Source organism: Chiroxiphia lanceolata, chromosome 3, assembly GCF_009829145.1.
Source record: "Chiroxiphia lanceolata isolate bChiLan1 chromosome 3, bChiLan1.pri, whole genome shotgun sequence".
Lineage (NCBI taxonomy): Eukaryota > Metazoa > Chordata > Aves > Passeriformes > Pipridae > Chiroxiphia > Chiroxiphia lanceolata.
The window spans coordinates 95643424-95667256 of NC_045639.1; the positions used below are offsets into that span (position 1 = coordinate 95643424).

Consider the following 23833-nt stretch of genomic DNA (forward strand, 5'->3'; position numbering starts at 1 on the left):
CTTCTCTCCACATACACAGTTGTTTTTACATCTACATGGACATACATGACTCTATGTGAAAATGTTTAGAGTTCTGTACACTTCATACACAGTAATATAGAATAGATCAGAACAGCAAACCTGAGGCAGATCACCTTTTCTGATGATGGAAAAAGATCTTTTGTCTTACAATAACTTCAAAAACTTGATTAAAAAAAAAAAAGAATAAAAGATTTGCCTAGAATTCCTCTGACATAAGTCAGAATACACCTTTGGGTCTTTAAAAACAAGATAAGAAAATTTCTTAACTCTTGATAAGTAATAAAAAGCTCTTTAAAAACAGTGTAATTATATTGACTTATCCTCACTTCCTGACTAAGAATAAAAGAAATGCCCTATGGATTCAGATCAGGGGGTCTTCTGATTCACAATCTGTCATGAAGAGTAAAACAGAACATGATACTTTATGAGAGCATGAAAACCAAACCCCTTTCAATGGCTTAAAGAGAAACTTTCCTCTTTCACTCATTAACTAAAGAAATATTTCTTTTCATTCTTCCTCTCCAAACATTTTTAGCTGGAATTTTTAATAGATGAAGTCAGTTTTAGCTTCTCCTTGATCATCCATTTTATTTGCCCAGACAGAGCTGATTTGGATTCATAGCTAGAGAGAGTTACTTTGATGGGAAAAAGGTATTTTTATGATTTCCCTTTCTGTAAGACAACTACATTAAGTTCAACCTATCAAATTAGATTCCTGGATAGAAACTGCTATATATTAGAAAATATTGCATATAATATTCCCCAGTATGCCACGAGTGGATGACGCATCCTAGCTTTAGGATTTTATTGTATTCTGTGCTGTGCAAGACAGTGGGTAATTCAAAGCTAGTCAGAAATTCCCATAAAAAAAAAAATCATGGTTCTTGTAGCCTTTCAATTTTTCCAGGAAAAAATTTGCTATAATTACGTTTAAAGGAGCAGGGAAGTTTGGAGAGGCTGAGAAAGGTTGGTTAGTTGGTTTAGTCTTTGTTTTAGCTTTAACAGCTCTGATTATAATGATTGCATTCACTGAAGAATTTAAATTCCATTTGTTCAGAATCTGTGCTCAATGATCTTCAAGAAAATCAATGAGTAAGACATTATAAAATCTGAAATATTTGGGGAAGAGAAGGAGTCTATGTAAATATAAATACACACACTGATATTTCCATATTAGCCATATTAGTTTTATATTTCTATGAAATAGATGGTGGAATGGACTAAGTAACTTTTAAAATTCAAGTAGATATAGTAAAAGGCAGAGGTAAAAATTTTTTTCTTTTCCTTTCCATCATATTAGTATCATACTTATGAAAGAAGGAACAGAACTTAATAAATACAAAGCTTGAGGTATAAATACAGTTTCATATCCTTGCAAAAGTGTTCTTCAGCTCCTTGAACCTGATAATCATTGACACTTTGTGTTCCTGTCCGCATAGAAAGCAAGGGCTGGACAACATTGCAAATCTAGGATACCATACTGATAAACCAGCCTTTCCTGTCCAAGTCAGGGCATTTCACTGTATGTCATCTTTGTAGGCCATAGAGGAATATGATAGTTGAAATCACCTGAAGAGTTTTAAAATCCTTTCAAACATTACCTGCAGCTTCAAACAAGCAAGGACCTGATATAGTGAAGCATGTGGACACAAATTTAACTGTAAATATACAGTTTAAATGTGTCAAATGTGTCAATGTGTAGATGATTAGACTGTCTCCAAAGTCAAAGATTAATGTGAAGATTGAGAGTGGAAAACTGTAAGGAACTTTACAGCTCCTTTTTGGCCATATTCTTATCTCTGAGGACTATACTTAAAGTATTGTGTACCCCACTGAATAACTTTTCAGAGAGGACTATCAACATTAAAATATTTTGGGCTACTTATGATTGTATCAGTTTGAAAAAAAATAATTTCTTAATACAGGCTTTTATTACACCATGAGAGCAGATCCTTGGTATTCACCTAGTACTGGAGGAGAGTTTCATTCACTTTAAGAGCAGTCCTAAAAAGGAAACTATGCTCAAATATTTTGCTATCTTTTAGTCAACCAATGGAAGACAAACAGTCTCATGTTGAATATGAGAACACAATACTGTAGATACCTTTTTCCTGTCTGTTACAACCCTCTTGATTGTTGTTGGACAAGTCTGTTAATATTTCTTTTATCAAATGCACTATCCATATTAAAAAAGAATATAATGTGCTGGAAAGAGAAATTGGTTAATGTGGTCTAGTTACTAAATAATGCCACAGAATAATAAATAGTGAATCATAAAGACAGTATTTTTTCTCAAATAAAATTGAAAAAAAATTCTTATCTACCTGTGACACCAGCTGACTTTCATTTCCTCATTGTAGTATTTCAAGAAACACTGGAGCCTTATTCCTTCCTCATTGCAAAGGATCTTCAGTGGAGAGGCTGACTTACCTACATAGAATATATGTGGATCAAACAGAAGAGATAGTGGAATGAAAAGGAGGAAACAGTCTAATGGACTATTTGAACTGCCAGGATCTGGGCCATGATTCTCAACTACCACAGAGACAACTGTCATACCTCTCAAAGGACATCTGCTGATTTATATCAGGTGAAAGTTCAGTATGAATTTATGGTTTTATTGTCATATAAAGGCATTATGAATAGCAAGACCCATTGTGAAATAATAATAAGCTAGTCATATAATTGTGTAGTGTGATGATTTTAATTGCATAAAAATTTTATACTTGTGCAAACCCCGTTCTTTCAGTAAAATGACTTCCAGCTTCTCACTGGGAACATGATCAGTCTCATTCTCTCTATATTAAGGTTAACTTACTAATGGGAATTAGGTAGAAAATTATTGCTACGACACTTTCACAGTATCTAAACCAAACAAGTCAGGTGGAATAATACTTTGTTCCCTTTTAATAGTGTCCATTAGCAAGGTCAACTGCCTATTCAGAAACTTAATAGCATGTCCTTAATAATATAACCATCATGACTCTCACAGATTTACTACTTAAAATAAAAATATTCTGCCTCTGCCTCAGATGACTTCAACACAAAAAGCCTACATGAAAATTCAAGGCAGCATTTACTTACCACTTGCTTCACTCAATGCCAGAATTATATCATCATAAACTGCAGAGAGGAAAAAAAAAGAAGAAAATATATCATCAAATTCAATCAGAATATAGCTTTGTTATGTTCGGTATAATTAAAGCAATATGGGAAATCTTCATATCCTTAAGCAAAGAAAACCATTAAAATTGCAACAGGTGTACAGGACAAATTGGAAACTGTCTGTGTACAGCATGTAAATTCTGTTCTGTGTCACTCGGTATCTCTGCCTTTTGTAGAGTCAACTGTCTGCTGCCAAATCTTTGTCTCTGTACCCCTTAGGCCAGGAAAAAAAGAGTCATTAAAACTGGGTAGTTCACATTGAAAGAAAAGCGCGGGGGGAAAATGAATTATCACATTCTAGGTGAAACAGGTTTCACCTGCTCCCTTTATGATGGCATTTGACAAATGTAAAGTCCTTTAACAACAGGGGAAATAAACTAGGTATCATATCAAGCTTTTGAAATATCACAGAGCTGATGTGTGTGCAGGAGAGAACCCTGGAGTCAAGTGCAGAAAAGTGGTGAACACTTTCATAGCAGAGGAATCACATTCAGTGACAGTATGTAAGATGGAAAGAAAGAGAAAGACACACCATAATCTGAAGAATGTATAGTCAGGACTGAAGAATGCATATTCTAGGCTGAGGAATTTTTATGAATAAGGAAGATAAAGAAATGCATGGAGTTCAGAAAATACTACTTATATATTTGTTCTATATTGATCTGCATATACACATTTTTGTCTCTGTTAAAATAAATCATGATTTAGTTCCATAACTCTTTGCAATCTCCAGTGTGCTTCAACTGACACGTTGACATGAGGACATGAATTTCATACTACATACACATTACATTATGCGTGTCTGAGAAGGTAGCGTTATGCTAACCATACTGTTTAAATTAGATTTGGGTTTTTTTCTGAAAGAATTAATTACATCAGCTAGATTAATAGGCAAAGAATTTATGCAGAGGAAAAATGCCTGGGAGATTATCAACTGATAATACAGCATTTTGTGGCAAAAAACACCTTAATAATTCAGCCTGATATTCATCTTTTCCTCTTATTTCAGGTAGTCCCTCGATCTACTGAAAAAGAGCGTTAAGATCTTTGGCAAACTGAGTTAATTTTTTATCATGTCTTTCTTCTTCTATTGGGAGCCTGAAAATATATTCATTATTTTGGTCAAATGCCTACATGCAGATGGGATGAATCCAGGTTCACTTAGGCCTGGTTGTTGGGATCTAAACAAAGAAGTCTGGGCAAGCTCTTTCTACCAAAGTCAAGTAAAATTCACTCATGCTGGCAACAGATCAGTCTTTGCTATAGACTCAGAATCACTGAATATTCTGAGTTGGAAGGGACCCACAAATATCATCAAGTCCAAACCTTAAGTGAATGGCCCTACAGGGATCAAACTCACAACTTTGACATTTTTAGCATAATGCTCTATCCTACTGAGCTAATCTTCAGGTCAAAGTAAACCAACCTTTTTTTACATTAAAAAAAATTAAATATACATAGAATTACAGTATATCAATATCATGTCTGATATCATACAAAACCTTTTTTAAGAGTCCATCATGGGTGCATTTTAGACTAGATTCTCTTACTCTTATTTGCATTTATCTTCACTTGAATGTCAGTGCACATTGAGCTTGAAGTTACCTGCCCCACACAATATGCAGTCTTCCCCACTCATGCTAAACTTCCCTGTTTATCCTTTCTGTTTCCACCATTTAGGAGACTCATTGTTTGTTTTTGCTGGCTGACATTTTCAAAGCCTCCTGGACCTGCAGAGGTTCAGGATATTGTGATACTGTGAATTCTCTAAATAGGCATTTCATTGCACATTTCCAAACAGCATAGTTTTCCCATACTTGAAGTATAGTCACTGGAAGCCCTGACCACATGATGGAGCCCTACTGTACCTTTTGCTTATTCCAGTGATCAGGATACACACACATGCACACACGAATCCATAGACTAAGGGAATGATATCTGTCTGTATATCAAAGGACAGGAAGGGAGAAATTGATTAATGAGAACACAATACGTAGTGTGGGACCGGAGCATGACATAAAAGGTATGGAATAACGGGTGGAAATTGTACTGGTTTTGGCTGGGATAGAGTTAATTTTCATCATAGCAGCTTGTACTGTGCTGTTTGGATTAGTAACTAAACCAGTGTTGATAACACAGGGATGTTTCAGCAATTGCTGAGCAGTGCTTGCACAGTGTGAAAGCCTTTTATTTCTTCTCCTCAGACTGCCTCACCAGGAGGAGGCTGGGGGTGCATAAGAACTCAGAAGGGGACACATCCAAGACAGCTGACCCCAACTGATCCAACGGACACTTCATACCATATGACATTAAATTCCATATATAAAGCTGGGGGAAGAAGAACAAAGTGGGGAACATTTGGAGTGATGCCATTTTTCTTCCCAAGTCACTGTTACATGTGATGGAGCCCAGCTTTAGTGACAATGCCTGAACACCTGCCTGCCTATAGGAAGCAGTCCTTGTTTTGTTTGCCTGCATACACAGCTTTTGCTTTACTTATTAAACTGTCTTTAGCTCAACCCAGGAGTTCTCTCACTTTTCCTCTTCCAGTTCTCTCCCCCATCTCACTGAAGGGGAGTGAGTGAGAGGCTGCATGGGGCAGAGCTGTCAGCTGACATAAACCCACAAAACAGCTTTATGATTTTAGAATCAAAATCACTCTCAGTTCGCATTGACAGTCCCACATCAACATATTCAGCACTTTGTTGCCTTAGGGTCTTTTGTAAGTACTAGAGCTTAACAAATTTGAGAGAGCTATCGCACATAAAATAGAGTGTTTTTCTGATTAGAAAGATACTTCATCTCCTGCCTGTCAGAGTGCTAGAGATTAATCATTACAATGCCCAGTGTCACCCCTCCTAGACTGCTGATCTGCAGTTCAGGTCTCTGTAACATAAAAAGAGAAATTAAATGCAAAGAACACCAAAAATATTTGTTAACATGGCATTTTCAAGGATAGGTCTTGAAAACATGTGGAGATCATTATAGTAAATTGAATATTACCTTTTCCTGACAATTCAAGAGAAGATACATCATGACCTCTATCATCTGATAGTGTTGCCTTATAAACTCCTTCATCTTTGCGAGACAGCTACAGGGAAAACACAAAATGTTTACTGACAAACTTGATAGTAGTACTAGATTTGCTCAGTCCTGCATAATTTTCTAAATAAAACAACACACATTTTACTGCCTTCTGGATAAATAATCTTAGAGAGATGAGATGAAAACCTGCTCATGCTTTTTTTATGTTGCCGTATTTAGTTCTTAAACCTAAAACATATTCGGATTTCTTTTCAATTTCCTCAAGAAACCATGTTGGGTTTTTTGGTTCCAAAATGACAACCAGGATTGATAATGGTCAGTAGAAATTACAAGCAACATAGCAAAATGTAACAGAGCATGACTTCAACCCACACAAACTTCAGAAATGCAGTTTTTCTTCTACCAAAATGAATACTTTTTTAAATTATGTAAACAATAACAACAGATCTATATCTTATAATTGTCCAAATATCAACTCATTCATGCTGCTTTCATTCAAGTAGCAACTGTAGTCAAATTATATCTATGCTAAGTAAATAATTAATTCATTATGCTTGGAGAGTTTTCATTTTAAAATCTACCACAGTGATACTGCATTAAAGGCAGTCAGGGGTTTTGATGTTTTTATTTTAGTTTATTGTAAAACCTGAAGGAAAATATATAAACAGTTATATATTGGAGATTACTTAATTCTTGGATTTACACAAATCCACAAGCAAGTAAATCATAGCACAAGTAACATATTGAATGACAAATAACAGGAGCAATCCAAGACAAGCAGAAACCACCCTCCCAAAAAAAAAAGTTTACTCAAGAAAAATGAAGCCACTGGAAAGTCAGTATCCTCTTGCAAGTGAAATGAAGGAAGGAAATTAGAAGAATATGAAGCCATTAAATAAAATTATTAAATCAATTAGATGGAAGGCACATTATGCTGAAAGTAGAAAATTTCAGTCTGCAGAGGTTTTGTCACTTGACAAAGGCAGTGACTATGTAAGCTAAGGTTTCAGACACAAGCTGGGTTATCCTGTTTGCATAAAGATAAATTTTAAGAAGCAATATACTTCAAACTTATTCATTTCGGGTAATAAAACTGAAACACTGTCAAAAATGAGGTGCTTGAACAAATTGAAAAATTAAGGAGCAATAAGAAAGAACAAGATAGAGTTCACCTAAGGACTCTGAAGCAACTTAAGCATGAACTGTCTGAGCTGATAACAAAAATAGATATGTTTTACAAGAATTAGTTATTCACCAGCTAATTGAAAGGTAGCAAATATGAGGGCTTTCTAAACTGTTCACAGAACTCATGATAGCTGTTTTACTGCTTTGCCTGGCAAATCTATAATATGTCAAGCAGAAACTGTCATTTCTAATCAGTGGGAGATACTGTACCTTGGGAATACTGAGGTGACATTCTCCCTTCTGCAAGTCAGGCAGTTCCTCAACATCAACCCCAGAACCATCCTTATACCACTTGAAATCAGTCTCCTTCTTTATGTTTGCAACCTGTACAACAGAAAAGGCACATAAGCCTGTCTATTTCAACCAAGTCCTACTAAGCAAATCTTAGTCCTATGGTATTTCTTTACATCACAGTACATAGTTTACAGCTTCAGAGCCCTGTAAAATCCTTAAAGAAAATCCTGTCAATCTCTTCCCTTAAAAGGTTTTACACCCTTGCTCTGTGGTTGTAGTTCGTCTAGAGATAGCTGTGACAAGTATCTTTGAAATTAGATCTGTTGAACTCTCCTTTATCATTTTGTATTTGCCATGTGACTCCAGAGAGCTGTAACACAGAACTTGGGCCCTATCTTAGACAGTCTTTGGCCAATTTGGAGATTTATCCCAGCTACCTAATCAATGTCTCTCATGGCTAAATTGCAGATAGCAACTGAAATTACTATTCCGAGAGTATCTGAGTCTTCAAAATTACAGGCTGCAGCAAGAATCCTTTTTTTTTTTTTACTTACTACATTGTGTCCTATGGGATATACAGAGATCCAAGGAATCCCACAAATTTCAGTCTGCCCCACACAAAGGGGCTTAACAACATAGCACAAATGCCTGAAAGGCAGAATTTTGCTGTAGTAGCAGCAGCTCATCTAAACAATGCATAAATACACTACAACTATACCTCAAGCATTGTTCTAATTTTGAAATAAAAATTGTGTATTCGATAAGCCTAAAATATCACTGGATAAATTACCTCAAACTTTGAATTTAAAGAAGCTAAAAAAGCAGATCTTTTTAGAAACCCTGGCAATATATATATATTACTTTTTTCCTCGCTTTCAAAAACACTGTGGTTTATTTGACATCACTATACCCATACCGTTCTAAAAATCACAAAGTGCATTGGCATTTTAATGTATAGCCTGAATTCCCAGTCAGCGCGGCTTTGGTAGAAGGACAGAGATGGCAAGACATTTCTCAGTCCCCAGGCAGTTGCTTTAAAAAGGGTCCTTAAAAAAAAAGTAAAAAACTGAACAAATGGATAGAGGGCAGCCCAGAAGTTAATATAGATCTGCAGTAGTTTTCAACTGGTTTGCTTGGAGGGAAAAACATGTACCAGGTTCCAATCCTTTCACATTAGAGAAGTCATTCCATAGATGAACAGTTCTATGAAAGTGACTCTTAAGAGTCACTCTTAGAGTCTTAGAGGTGACTAAATAAATAGGAGGGTCTCCTATACTGATTCCTAGACATCTCTATGAAACATGCTCAAATTAATCACGACTATTGCTGCTTAATTACCACTGAGGTAATTAAGCAGGTAGCTTCTAAGTGTTCTGAAATTTAGAATTACTAGAAGAAAACTGACAGTAGTTGCCGGCATATGAAGAAAAGTAAAGATAAAGTAAAAAGCAAAAGGTAAACACCATTAATTTGTCATTCAAATGGACAATCATGTCCCACTGGTATTGAGGGACTACAATACCAAGAACATGGTCATCCATCCCAGCTAATTTGGAATTAAATACTAAGTCAATTAAAAGTCAATCAGGTCCAATCACATAGAAAATAAGTGGGATGTGAGGTAACATTTGATATACTCTTTTATAACACAATCCACATTTATTCATTGTTATTGTTATGGGCCTGGATCATTCAGTTAGTCCCCTGCCCTACGCAAGCTTCCAGTTGACATGGTTTCCTAACTGCCCTATGTCACGCCTTTAAGAAAGCTAAGGCAAAATGCCCTCTCTTACAGGTACTTCCTTCACATTATCCCAGGCCCTTACAAGAGGTAGAAACACCCTTGACAATAGCTTTTGCAGAGGAGTACTAAACAGAGTCTGGAAGACACCTGGGCCAAGTGCTGTGATACGGCTTGGGGAGGTAGACTTGGTTCCTTAATTGTTTTTATTACCACAGAAATAGCCCAGCATGGCCACACTTCAAACTTTTATGTCAGGTATCTGAAGTTTGAAGGACAAATCCATGCTTTGCTGTTCAAACTCTTCCTGTGTACAAATATCAGTTAAACAGCCATAAACAACAGTATCATGTGAACCTAATGGCCAGTCACATACTAACAGTAACAAACATTATAAGGTCAATAGCACAGTTAAAGTGATGAGTGTGCAAACATCCCATATCCTAGATTTAATTTACATAAAATGTTCTGACCTTGCAAAGAAAAAGCACACTGGTGAAAAGCAAATAATCAGATGCTCAGCCTTTCCCAGCTTCAGTGGTATAAACAGGCTCAATAGTCAATGAAATGAAGGACAATTTCAGATTAATTTGTAGAGAATTAACACTAGTATAACTGGTTCAGCAACATTTAATTCCCCATGCAAATGAAAGGATAAGCAGGGTTCATGCCTGAGGCAAATGCATGTGGAGATTACAAAGTACTCCAGCTATGCAGCTCAGTACCAGCAAAGGTATCATGTTAGCTAATGAGTGTTGAGCCCTAAAATGTGGACACACAGAATGGCAGCTTCACCTCTCCGGTCAGTTCTGATGGGAATAACTTGAGGTTAAAGGTCTCCTAATTAGTGAGCAGAAAAAAAATCCCACAAATGTGCATGTAAATTGCTCATAATAAATGATTCAAGTTAGTCTAATTAAAAGTCAGAAGTTATTCAAAAGAAGAGGAGAAAATTAATATAAAAGAGTCCATATTACAGGAAAAGAGAATGAAAAAGAATTTGATGCCTGTTGAATTCAATTAACTTAGTTATTCAGACCTCTAATTAGTCACAATAGAAGAGCAAAAAAAATGAAAATAGTTCAGAAAGGCATATAAAGGTGTTTATAGCAAAAGTTATGTTGAATTCAATACACATTATTGTTACTTAAGATTCAAAAGTCATTAGCCAAATAGAATAAAAAATCATGCTTTATAACTTTAATTCTAGAAGCCTTTGTTGCATATTTGGTTACAGTTGATTAAATAACAGATGCTTTGTTAGAGAAACCTCTAAATCAGAAAATGGTAAGGAAAGATTTTGATCTGGCTTTTCATGGCTATTTTTTGAGGAAGGAAGAAGGACCAATAAAGGATACGTATTTTCTGTAAATTATTTTTATGGTTCACAATTATTATTAAGAATTGGATCACCTAATAATACATTTAGAAATGTCCTATTTTTTTTATTTGTTTGTTTAATGAACACTTGCTGAAGAAACTCAGAAATTTTCATTTTAAAAATTTCTAAATAATTAAAAAAGTTTTCCTAGGAAACTTCTAATTTTAAAAATATCTAAATCTTTCCTCACATTTTCCTACTTCATTTTTTAATCAACATATTCTAACAAATAATTTCAAGTATACTTCCTTACCTTACAAGAAAGCAAAACTTCACATTCCTCTGTAACCTCCCAATACAAAAACTCTGAGAAGTGAGGACCTAAGAAACAAAATTGTTTTAAAGCAATGTTATAGAATGAAGAGTATCAGAGAGATCTGATGAAAGGAAGAAAAATTATGACAATTATAACATCCTTACACCAGAAAAAGAGCAAATTCCTGAACTACTCATGCACTTGAAGGAAAATCCTGCAGTAAGTTTTTATCATACTGACCCAGCTGTCTACCCTACAGCTTAGAAAGCTGAGTCTCATCTCTGTTTGTATGTCATATAGTATTCCAAAATGTAAAATGGTGAGTGAGACAAGTTAGTTTACTAGATATGTTTGTTCCAAATTGCCGACTAGGTAAAGAAACAAAGTGGCTACAAACAAGTGTACAATTTACCTAATGCAAAAGCAACTGGAGATTAAACAAAAGTATCCAAACACCCTATTAAATGCTCAAAGCAAAAATCCCATGCCAGATGTTATTTGTTCAAATAACATAAAGTTTAAAAATGTATTATATATTACAAGCAAAACAGGAAATATTCCTTTTCCCCACTAAGGTTCTAATCCTGCAAAGAAATACATCCTGATGAAAATTTGCTGGCATATATATCCTTTTTTGAAGTTATTGTGCTTACTCATCTCAGTAAATGTCAATGTTTTAATGTCTGCAGGATCAAGGCCCATAATTGCAATATCCAGATGTGGGAATTAGCAAAGTCTCCAACTTTCACTTAAATCATTGAAAACTGAAAGATCTTGTAAGTTTATGCTGCAAGTGGTATAATTTCTTTCCTAAATCAATTTCAAACAATCCTCAAAAAAAAATTACATTGGTTCCATAGAAAATCTTACTTAAGTTATTTAGAATAAATGTTTTTAATTTTCATTGTTACTTTCATCCTAATAGCCATTTGCTTACAAGTGAAAATTACAAACCAGAGCTCAATTTTTTAAGGATTTCACAGTGATAGAATTCTGAATTAGGTATCCAATAGTAATTCTTTCATTCAACTGCAAACTATATCGATAACAAGTATATAACAAACCCTACAACTGAATAAAAACTATGCAACCAATATACATTTAATTCCTGGAATTTTGCCTGGACAGAAACCACATGGTCAAGTTTTTAATCTTCCTGTGTGGTGCTACTTTTCTTGGCTGTCTACTCTTCTGTCAATTGTATTGAACAGATAATTTGTATGCTCAAAACTAAAGGGGATTAAATGTTTGGTTGGATCAGAGCCTACAGTAGGCACACTTCTCATTAATATTGAGCAAAGATAACCTCTTTTGAAGGCTCCCACTCTATTTCTCTACTTAGTTAAGGTTCTGTCACAAATTGACAATACTGGAAAATAAGATCCAATAAGGGTTCAAGCATCTTCTTAAATTGTACAATGTACTCACCTAATGAAGAATGGAAGCTGTAAGCACTTATTACTCACCAGAGATTAATCATTAGCTGCAAACCGGCCCTAGAGTCACCAATCTACTCTGTCTTACCTTGTTTTCTGAGAAATTCCTTTCGTTGGAGATCAGACTCAGCCAATACTGCCTTGAATGCTAAATTTTAGAAGAGGTGAATGAAAAATAAGTGAGTCACAAAATTACTCAATGAATATTTGAAGTTCACTTCTTCATCAAAGTTTTAATGTTTCAGTGAACGTACCGTCTCCAATGAGAACTAATGAGGACTGGTTCTTGGCCTTTCCATCTTGAATCTGTACTGTGTAGGTACCTTCATTGTCAATTGTAAATTTTTCCATCATCATTTCTATAATGCCATTTGAACGGTCACAATTTATTTTATGCCTCTGAAATAAACAAATAATAACTTTTTAGTACAGTGTAAATTACTTATGATCCCCATCGAATTAATTATGTTTCATCTTCCTGCCTCCACACTCAAGATTTTCTGTGTCCTTTTAATTATAAACTGTGGAAACAGGGGTGTGCTTGTATTTACCGTTGTACAACAAGATCCCAGTGGTAACACAAATCTCTGTGTGCAGCTGCATTTCGAATCCTGGAGTCATCATAATACAGCTGGTTTGGATTTGAAAACAATAGTTTATGGCACTGTGCATATTTGAAGAAGAACCTACACAGCCAGCCTTTAGCTGCATTACAGCTTCCAGTTCAACAAGGGGATTTGCTAGGCTGAAGCACTATTCCTAACAGAGTCCAGAAATAACTGGAAATATTATGTTTGTAGACACAAATGTGGATCTTCAAATAAATCCACCACAACAAATCCAAAAATTCATTACTACTAAATATCCAAGACATACATATCAACTCAATAGGGGATCTTATTTTCTCACTAAAAAAAAAATGTTATTTAGGAAGAGTATAACAATTTTCTCATTTAAAGTTAGGTGTGATTTTCAAAGAACAACAAAGTGAAAGACCATGAGAAAAGTAACTAGAGCAAAACCAATAAAGCTTTTGGGAACCAAAAAGGGTGAACCAAGTCCAGTAAAAGAGTGGTAGAATTCTGTCAGAACATATAGCTACCCACTAAACTGTTTGCAGAATACTCAAAATACCAAATATTGACTTGAATTCAAAGTTAAATACATTTTTCATTGTTTGTGTCCTTTATGTGTTTGCTTTCTATTAAATATTCCAGAAAGATAAATTATTGGCAGACATCATCAAGAAACACAAAATTGCAAGCAAATATTGGACAATCCTTGCAAAATACATGTTTTAAATTTGCAGGTACTGTTTTAGATATAGGCACTTTTTACTAAATAATATTCTCTTTTATTCAGTGAGTTCCAGCCATGAGGATTGTGTCCCCCACTACCAGTGATGTTTTATGAATCTCAACTAACAATTTTCTAAAGCTAAGTGAGAATAACCCACAGAAGTTACTTGGTGAATACATTTAGGTAACCGGTGTGGCCAAGGATATTACACACCAACTTCCATTTGTGATGGCACAAAGCCATAAATGTCACCATCTAGATGGAGTTATATGCAGTGAATTATTATAGACCCCATTAGTGATAAATTTATTATAGATACTGTTAAAAGGAGACATGATGCCTTATAAATAGAATATTTTTATTGACCTGTTTATTGGATTCCAAATGTAAAAAATGGTACTAAAACCACAGATAGATAAAGTTTAGGGAAGGAGAAGAAAGAAGAAAGGTGAAAAAACCACTCATAAAAATGTCACTTATTAAACTCTCTAGGACCTTCCTTAAGTGGAAGAACTTCTAAGTCCCGATACAAAAATAGTAGGAATGACACCACAGATATATCTGCTTTAGCTTTGAGTGAAACATCTTGGTCAGCCTCAAAAACAGGTTCACTGTTGTATGGATAACAAGTCTGGAAGAACAGTGTAGACATAGTCAAGATATTTAGCATTCAGTACCGGTATTCTCAAATATACAAATCTTCTAAATCTTAGTGAGGTAACTGAAGGATGAAGACAAGTATATGGAATTAACAAAACAGTAGTCAACAGATAGATCGGGATAATAATTTATTAAATAAATGGCTTAAAATGAAAAAACAGAGGTATAATATTTATAAAAAATAACAGGGAGAAATGTTCATGGATATGCTATTTCCCATACATAGTGCAAAAGAAAATATCAAAGAATAAGACAAGATAGAATTAATCAGGAAATTAAGTACAAAATCTACTTATGTAAGAGTTCATCTTTAAGAGTTAATGAGATAGGCCAGGTAGGTTAAAAAGAGCATTTATAAACTTACCCAAACTATCAAAAAATGCAAATTAAAATTCCGGTTTACAATCTCTTGCCCACAGAGGTCAAGGACTGCACTGGTATTTACTTCATGAGATCTCAGGGCAAATGTTAAATTTAAATTTGCCAGTAGTAGAAGGGGGGGGGGGGGGGGGAAACCAGATGTATATTTTACTCTGATCCTTTATAAAGCTTCTTTTTCTTTTTTTTTACTCTCTTATTTTTGGATAAAGGAAACAAAATATTAAAATATTTAAAAGACAGCTGAGTAAATGGGGCTCAGTTCATTCTGGTTTCAGCTTATTTTTAAATCTTAGCAAAAACGTTCCCTTTTAGGACCTAGCAGGAAAAATTCATTACTTCAGCCAACGCCAAGAATCAGGCCACAATTCACCAGCATAATGGTCTATTGAACATGTTCAGTGACTGTAGCCCAGTCTCCAGACAGGTTTTAGAGTGCAATTAGGCTTCTAACTATTGCCATTATGCAGCAAGATGAAGTTCAATGATTTTATGGGCACCATAAATATTAGACTTCTATGCGACTTTCCACAAAAATATCATCAGTCTCCAAACGTAAATGTCACCTGTGGGTTACTAATTAAAGAGGTGAAATAATGCAGCTTCACTTCAAGACTCTCTGATGTCAACACTTCCAAAACATATGCAAACTAAAAATAGCTCATTCTGTTCCACAAACATTGCCAAGACAAAGTATTGCCATTTCAATACATCCTAGGCACTAATATTCAGGGGTTTAGTGCTATATTTTATTACTTCTTAAAGCAAGAAGAACAGAGAAGTATTTTACTCAGAAATACTTCTTCTTCCACTTGTCAATATGTAATTAAAGTAAACGCTCTGTGCTTTTCTATGGTATAAAAATGCTGATAAGCGTCTCTGACCCAAACCAGGAATTGCATTCTCAGGAATAAACTGAATCTTTCAAACAGCTGCATTCCTCCCAGGAATATGTATTCCCACTGCTGTGTTTTATGACCTGAAGATGAACCATGCTCCTGCCCTGCAAAGGCATGACCTTGTTTGCTTCTCAGCCCAATTTGAAAGCTTGTTTGTGCCCATTTGTATGAAAGGTCTTCCTTGAGCTAAAAAAATGCAAGATGGTGGCCTACCCTTTCTTCTCCATAGCTCTAATGCCCATTCAGTTTGTAAGCCACAATTTAAAAAAACTGTACTTGAAGCAGCGTTTTTCTTGAGCTATTTTTCTAAAATATTTGTGCTCTGTGTTTAAATTCTCCTCTCTTTGACTGTTGGTCATCTAGTTACCCAAAATAAACACAGATTTCTGAGAGTTAAACCTTGCTCTTTTTTTCTGGTATGAGTAGGCTCACTGTGCAACAGGAATTCTATACTGAAAAAAAGATTCAAGTTAAATATTGGCATTCTTTTCAGGTATTATCACATCTTAATAACATGGTAATAAGTAACTATAATATCCAAGAAACTACTGGCCTATCAGCCTGACCTCGGTGCTAGGGAAGGTTAAGAAGTAAATCATTTTGTAAGCCATCATGCAATATGCACGGGACAACCAGGGGATCAGGCCCAGCCAGCATGGCCTTGTGTAAGGCAGGTCCTGTTTGACTGACCTGATCTTCTATGACAAGGTGATCCACTTACTGGATGCGGGAAAGGCTGTTGTTGTTTACCTGGAATTAAGTAAAGCCCTTGACAATGTTTCCCACAGTATTCTCCTGGAGAAACTGGCTGCTCATTGCTTGGATGGGTGCACTGATTCCTGGCTGAATGCCTGGGCCCAGAGTGGTGGTGAATGAGGTTACATCCGGCTGGTGGCCGGTCACAAGTGGTGTTCCTCAGGGCTCAATACTGGGGCCAGTCCTGTTTAATGTCTTTATCAATGATCTGGATGAGGGGATCAAGTTGGGTGGGAATGTTGACCTGCTGGAGGGTAGGAAGGCTCTGTAGAGGGATCTGGACAAGTTGAATAGGTGGGTTGAGGCCAAAGGTATGAGGTTCAACAAAGCCAAATGCCAATTCTACACTTGCATCACAACAACCCCATGGAGTGCTACAGGCTGGGAGAAGAGTGGTTGGAAATCTGCCTAGTGGAAAAGGAGCAGGGGATGCTGCTGGTACAACTGCTGAACATGAGCCAGCAGTGTGCCCAGGTGGTCAGGAAGGCCAAAGGTATCCTGGCCTGTATCAGAAATAGTGTGACCAGCAGGACCAAGGCAGTGTCATCACACTGTACTTAGCACTGGTGAGGCCATACCAGTGAGTGCTGGAACATGTCTAGAGAAGATCAACAGAGCTGGTGAAGGGTATGCAGCACAAGTCTTATGAGGAGTGGCTGAAGGAGCTGAATTTGTTTAATTTGGAGAAAATGAGACTCAGGGAAGACCTTATCACTCTCTACAACTACCTGAAAGGAGATTGTAGTGAGGTGGGGGTTGTTCTCTCCTCCCAGATAACAAGCAATAGGACAAGAGGAAATGGCTTCAAGTTGCACCGGGAGAGTTTAGATTGGATATTAGGAAAAATTCCTTCATTGCAAAGGTTATCAAGCATTGGAAAAGCTATCCATGATAGGGGTTGATTTACCACCCCTGGAGACATTTCAAAGACATGTAGATGTGGCACTTAAGGACATGGTTTAGTGGCAGACTTGACAGTGTTAGGTTCGCTGTTGGAATCCATGATCTTAAAGGTCTTTTCCAACTTAAATGAGTCTATGATTCTATTATAACAATAGAATACCTATTATTGCATAAGGGTTTATTAAACAAAATCACTTACACATAATACTCAATATGTACTTACATCACTGTTTTCAACTTCTTTATCATTAATAACAAATCTGAAGGTAGAATCTGGAGATAAGCTTTCAGCCTGAATCCAGAAACGAACTTCTCCTTTCTCAAGAACCTCATAGGCTAATTCTGATTTCAGAGGTATTGCTACAGAAAGAAAAGGATTAAAAGTCAATAACATATGAAACCTTGTGAGAAATGCAAATACTGTAGTAAAATACTAGGAACTCCCTTTTATTTATGGATATCAAATAAATCGTATGCAGGGAAAGGCCTCTAATGCAGTCTTTGGCTAATTTTTAAATTAATTTCTTAAGAGAGAAAAGAATTTACAGCTTACACATTGTGTAAGAATTTGTCTAGGAACAACCTATAGTCTATTGACAAAGTTAAACTTCAAAGACATTTAGGAATGATGATTTTATTCAATGTCAACTAATATTCCTCTAAACAAACTGAAAGATAAGGAAGTAAGTTGTTCCATGAAAAATGAAGCTGCCATGAAAAATGCAATTGCCATTATCTCAGGAAAAATATTTTTGGAACTCCAGTCATTAGTATGTTATTATATTTCTTCTAGAATACCACACAGATTCAGATCTTCAACTTACTTGGATTCTTTATTTCATAGCTTAATGCCATCAAATGTTCAAGCTCTGAAAATAAGAAAAATATTCATGTTTTAATTTGTTCTGAAAAACCTGAAGTGTGTCAAATCCACAAAATGCAGTCAAATGAGTGTCAAGGAAGGCACATATCAGCATAAGCAAAGTGTTCTCCTTAATATGTGAAATACCTCATTCTCTTCAGAAAATGATGACTAAAAAATAAAATTTAGAAAACTTAAAATTCTCATACATGGATTTAGCAAGTCTTCCTATTCCATGCATTTTCAGGCATACTTTCTTATGCGAGAAAATTTAACAAGAGCCAAAAGCTACTTTAAACTTAAAAACCAGTAATATTAAAGAAAGATGGAAAACAATAGCTTCTAAGCAGTGTATGAGATTCCTTTATCTGCTAACTTCCTTTCTCATACTGTTCCTGAAAATTCTGTTTTACTGTTTTACACAAGATTGAGTTCAGGATAGTCTGAAAACAGTTCTGTTTGATGCACTAGATCCTCAGGAAGGCTATGTGAGAATCCAGAAATCACTTTGTCAGATTTTCATACTAATCCTATTTATCATATTAGTTACCAATAAAGATTTGGAAAATTAATATTACTGCCAATTCCAAATTTACAGATAATATAAAGACCAGAGAAAGTTAACATGGATTTAGGACATAGTCAAGGATCGATCAAAATTATAGGAGAATTTATAGCAGTTTAGGGAGCAAACGAACAGTAGAATAATAGGTTTCAGTATTAAGATGCAAAATCTGAAACTTGTGCAGGGATCCAGTACAAACAAAATTGTAATTTTGAATGAGAGATATGACCAAGTTAGACATGGGCTAAGTGGGGTATGGGAAACACCTTCAGTGTTCTTAACAAAAAATCCTTCAAAGGTAGAACTGATGGTGACAACATCTATGGAGACATTTCAAGAGTGATGCTTCAAAACTAAGCCAGAGGGCAGTTCTCATGATAAAATGCATTGGAAAATTAAAAATGTTGCAAGTTTATCTTCCTTAGAAGCAGATATTGGTAATGACTAAGAGTCCTCAGAAATCATCCAGGTCCTGGAGAACCTTTTGGTTTTGTTTTTTTTGCCTGCACATGGATTTATTCTCAACACCTACTTGGAAAGGGTGGTTTGACAAGTTTCTAACAGTAATAAAAGTCCTGCCTACTGTAAGACTCACACTTAGTCTCACCTCCTCTCCTTAGATGACTTAGAAAGATGGTAAGCAGAGGAATTTTCACGCCTAAGGAATTGGGCATAGCAATTACAGCCTGAGGACTGGGAAAGCACCGCAGTAATTTTTATGCTGCGTAAAATAGCAAACTCTCCTCTTTGCTTTTTATGTTAGCACCTCTCAGTGACAAAACAAAGTCAGACTCAAGCAAATTCATTGCAACTCCAATGAAGCAAAATAGCTACAATGAAATAAAGTAAAATTAATATAAATGTAGGATAAATTATAATTTGATCCAATGTATTCAGATCTTGTTAAAGTATCATTCTTTTTCTCACTAATTTCCTGCATCTCGGTTGTGTGAAACTGCATGTAGAGCCCCAAGCCCAACTGAAAGTGTAACAGACATTTACAAACACCATTATAATCCAAGCATAAAGAAAACAATTTTGATTTGGCATATTCTTTATATTAAAAAAAATATATATTTCCTGAAGTTATCCCAGCTTTCATCATTATTATAATCAGAAAAATAAGTAATCTCATGAAGCTTGTTTTGCAGTCTTTTTTGTTTTTCCTTAACATGTAAGAAAGAATGTGAGAGCTGTAGGTTTCTTTTTTTTTTTTCTTGGGCATTTTTTAGTGCACTTGACATGATACAATGAAGTAAGACTTCAGATTTTAAGGACCTTACCTTTCTCATCCATAACAAAGCTAGATGAAATCCCATCTGTGTCACTAACTGAGATAGAGTAAGTTCCCAAGTCTGAGTTATCAGGATTTTTGAAGTACAGCTTAGAACTAAAATCACCAAAAAAGAACATAATTAGTTGGATTTCACATGTTATTGAGCTTTTTAACATGACAAATTTCTAATAATTTGATAGATTGGTATGACTTACTGATTTCCTTCTGTTTCAATCTTAAACTTATCAGAATCGTCAATCTCTTCATAAGATTTACCCCATGCAAAATGAGATGCATCTGTAGCTTCTTTACACTCAAAAGCCAGGTAAATATTACCTTCCTCATCCACACCTGAATAGATTTCTTTTGTTCCTGCAAAATACAAATCAACTCAAAGCCTAAGGCTGCACTTTTCTTTCAAGATGCAATTCATAAATTACTAAAGTCCATGCAAATTTTGTCCATCTTCTCTAACAGATACTGATTTTATCAACAGGTTTTAAAGCAGGTTTATATCACATTCTGACTCAACAACATATACTATCAAGTTTCTTACTCTACACACAAAATAAAGAATGCTAAAACTAATAAATGCCTACTGATAAACACATCAATAAGATGTAACTGAATATGAGAAGATATGAAAAATTTAAATAAACCAAATCTATTACTACTCTTGAAGCTTTAATAAATGCTTTGTTCATACTTTTTTTCAGTCACAGCAAACAGTACCTTTGTTAGAACAAAAACTAAAATAACTGATTATCAAATAATCTCTGTACTAAGTAAAAATTCTTATCACTGTCTCTGTATCTACATGATTTTTTCATTAAATTTTAAGGCTAAGAGCTTCTTAACTCCTGAAATACTTATCTGTGATAGAATATCAGATCAGATTGATTAAATTCAATTCTAAATACTTTAGCATTTTAGAGACAGAGGAAATTAAACAGTTCATTTTACCTGGCCGTGCCTCAACAAGCACTGGTTCAGATATCTCGGATGACTTGCCTATCCCAGCATCATTCACTGCACGAACTTTGAAAACGTAGGTATGACCCTCATGTAAATCAGTGACCTTGAACAAGATAAAGGGCGAAGACAATTTAAAAAACAATCCAAACTACTTTGTTTACTTATATGAAGATGTTAGCAGAAGCCAAAGTTCAAATATATATCTTTTCCGCACTCAATCAGAAGTTTTTAGAACTCAGTTTTGAATTAATAGTAAGTAATGAAAATGTTACCTTAAGATAGCGCTTTGAAGTAGGTTTTTCATTAGCAGTGATCCAGTCTTCTGCATCTACTTCCTTATAGTCCACTAAATACCCAGTTATAGGGCTTTTGCCTTCATAAACAGGAGCTTTCCACAGAAGAACCAGTGATGCATTTCTAACTTCACAAATCATTAGATCATAGGCAGGACCTAAGATATTTGAAATATCGGAACTTCACTTAATATAATGAAGTTTTTCAAACTGTTCCTGTAAAGGCCAAAGTGTACCTCTTCAATTTTGAATGTGTTTGCTTTCAAAAATCTCATCCTCTCCAATAAACCTTGGTACACGTGGTATTTAGGTCATTTTCCTCTCACGTCTGTATACAGCAATATCTGCTTTATATAGTGACTGACATTAGTATGCTTAGCTAGATCTCAGTAACTCTATTTTAAGGGAAAGTTAATCATGTGGAAGATCCATGCAGATTAAGATTTTCCAACAAGTAGGCAAGGCTTCTTGTCTATTATTTAATTCACCATCCCTACATCAAAGATACTTCACTGAGTCTGATTCAGGTTCATAATTTAACATGGGAATTTTATTTTTTTTGTTGCTATACATGAGCTTTGATCTTTCAGAGTAATCCAAAACCCAATGGCACCAGGAGACTTTAGATCCTCATTCTAAAGTCTCAGGACTTTAGGCTTCTCATTCCATGATAGAAGATATTTTTTTTATTATGAACTGGATAGTTATAGCCAGGAGGAACTTCTCAAGATTATATCTGTTAGGAGAAAAATTTACACCAGAAGCATCATGATGCTCTACAAATGAGAGTTTATACACTTACAGCTACCAGGTTATGTTCTCCCTACTATACTTTCTCTCTCCTTCACATAACTGTTCTAATGCCATTCAGTTTAACTTATAGTAATTGTTTTTTACTATACTCTTGAAATTTATTTATATCGGTAAAAAATATCAAGAGTAAAGGCATAATCACGACAGTTTCCTACCATGTTCAAAACACCCATGACAGAATACTCATATTCGGCCAAATAACATAACTTGCTTCTTAGCTTTAGATTTAGAGTAAGGAAAGCTGAAAGTGCTTGAGACTTAGGGATTTTCTCTGTTTTCAAGGTATTACTTTTCCCTACAGCACATCTCACTATTTAAAATAAATTAAAAAAAAAAATTAGAAAAGAAAAGAGTGGGAAAACCTTAAAAATAAATCTAACTGCCATTCCAGACTACATGATGTTAACCAGTGATGAATGAACATAAATTTTGTAAAGGATGATATTCAACAAATAAAAAGGAAAAAAAGAAAACATTAGGAAAGTGTTTCTCCAAAGTGGATAAACACATTTCAGAAAAGAAACATATTAAATAATTGTTGCAGTCCTTATAAGGGTAAATACCATATTTCTCATGGAAAGACTGCAATTTTCAAGGAACCTAAAGCCTTCCCTCAGGGTTCTTTAAGAATCCCAAACTAAATGTCTGTATATACACAGATAATTAAAATTTCCTCTTTCAAATACACCTGCTAGAAATCTAGACAGTAGAAGGAAAACTGTAATGAAGTATGCTCTATTCTTAGGATTCTGAGACTCTAGATATTTCATTTTATTTAAAGTAATATAAAATAATCCATTAATTATCATTGCTAACTCACAGAAACTCACAGAGATATCTAAGGCAAGTTCTGCAGAAGGATGAAATAATTATGAACTCTGGGCAAGGAATCTGTTACTTATGCTGGAAATCCTGCAAAGGGCTTTGGCCTTTCAAAGGAAATCTCCCTTCCATATCAAAAGGTGAAAGACTATTTCTTTGACACTGGGAGTATATTGCAGTCACATTATATTAGTCTTCAGTATCTTTTGTAAGTCAGGGAAGAGATTCAGGCTCTTTCTCGCAGTCTTAAATCTCAATTATTTCTTTTCATTACTTCTAAGACATTGTTTTAAAATGTATTTTAAAAAGCTTTTGAAATATTATAAAAGGTTTGGAGATTTATTTTTGAGGGGAGGGGGTGAGAGCAATGCTGTTTACTTTTGGTGGTTTTTTTTTTAAGCAGGAGGAATCCAATACTGTCCGTTCATCTCATTTAATAATGAGAACAATGTAATCAGCCAAAGATTAAAAAGGTCAGATTGTTCATTATGAAAATGGAAATTTCACTCTCCTCATTTCCTGAAAGTGCCTTTTATTTGATTTCTTTCTCTATCATTTAAAATGAAGGATAATCTTCACTTGCTTACACACTAGGAAATTTCACTAACGTTTTGAAAACACTGTAGAGAGTATAAATCACAGATCCTTTCTTTAAGAAATACAATTGTTCAACTGATGATGCATATATACTAAATATTACAAGATGATATGAAAATGTAATTAACAGAAAGTGAGTTAAGGTCAGGAGATTAAACATTTTGCTGTTGACAGCTTCGTCATATCATTAAATCCATACAGTAAGATTTACGAACTCAGAAGAATTTAGCTATAAAATGTAGAGAATAACTCTCTGACAAACAATTTTGAA

At 35.0% G+C, this 23833-nt stretch overlaps 1 protein-coding gene across 2 annotated transcripts in view; it reads right to left on the bottom strand.

The window, feature by feature from the left end:
* Positions 1-23833, bottom strand: part of MYOM2 (myomesin 2) — a 75369-nt gene that overhangs the window by 4799 nt on the left and 46737 nt on the right. For both annotated transcript variants that reach the window (XM_032682614.1, XM_032682615.1), the window contains exons 21-33: positions 21310-21488; positions 21026-21140; positions 20278-20434; positions 20070-20176; positions 18184-18228; positions 17583-17719; positions 12719-12863; positions 12553-12612; positions 11026-11093; positions 7627-7740; positions 6190-6277; positions 3106-3144; positions 2346-2451 (exon numbers count right to left, since the gene is read on the bottom strand). In XM_032682614.1, coding sequence (XP_032538505.1) covers positions 2346-2451; positions 3106-3144; positions 6190-6277; positions 7627-7740; positions 11026-11093; positions 12553-12612; positions 12719-12863; positions 17583-17719; positions 18184-18228; positions 20070-20176; positions 20278-20434; positions 21026-21140; positions 21310-21488 — 1360 coding nt within the window. The remainder of the gene's footprint in view (positions 1-2345; positions 2452-3105; positions 3145-6189; positions 6278-7626; positions 7741-11025; positions 11094-12552; positions 12613-12718; positions 12864-17582; positions 17720-18183; positions 18229-20069; positions 20177-20277; positions 20435-21025; positions 21141-21309; positions 21489-23833) is intronic.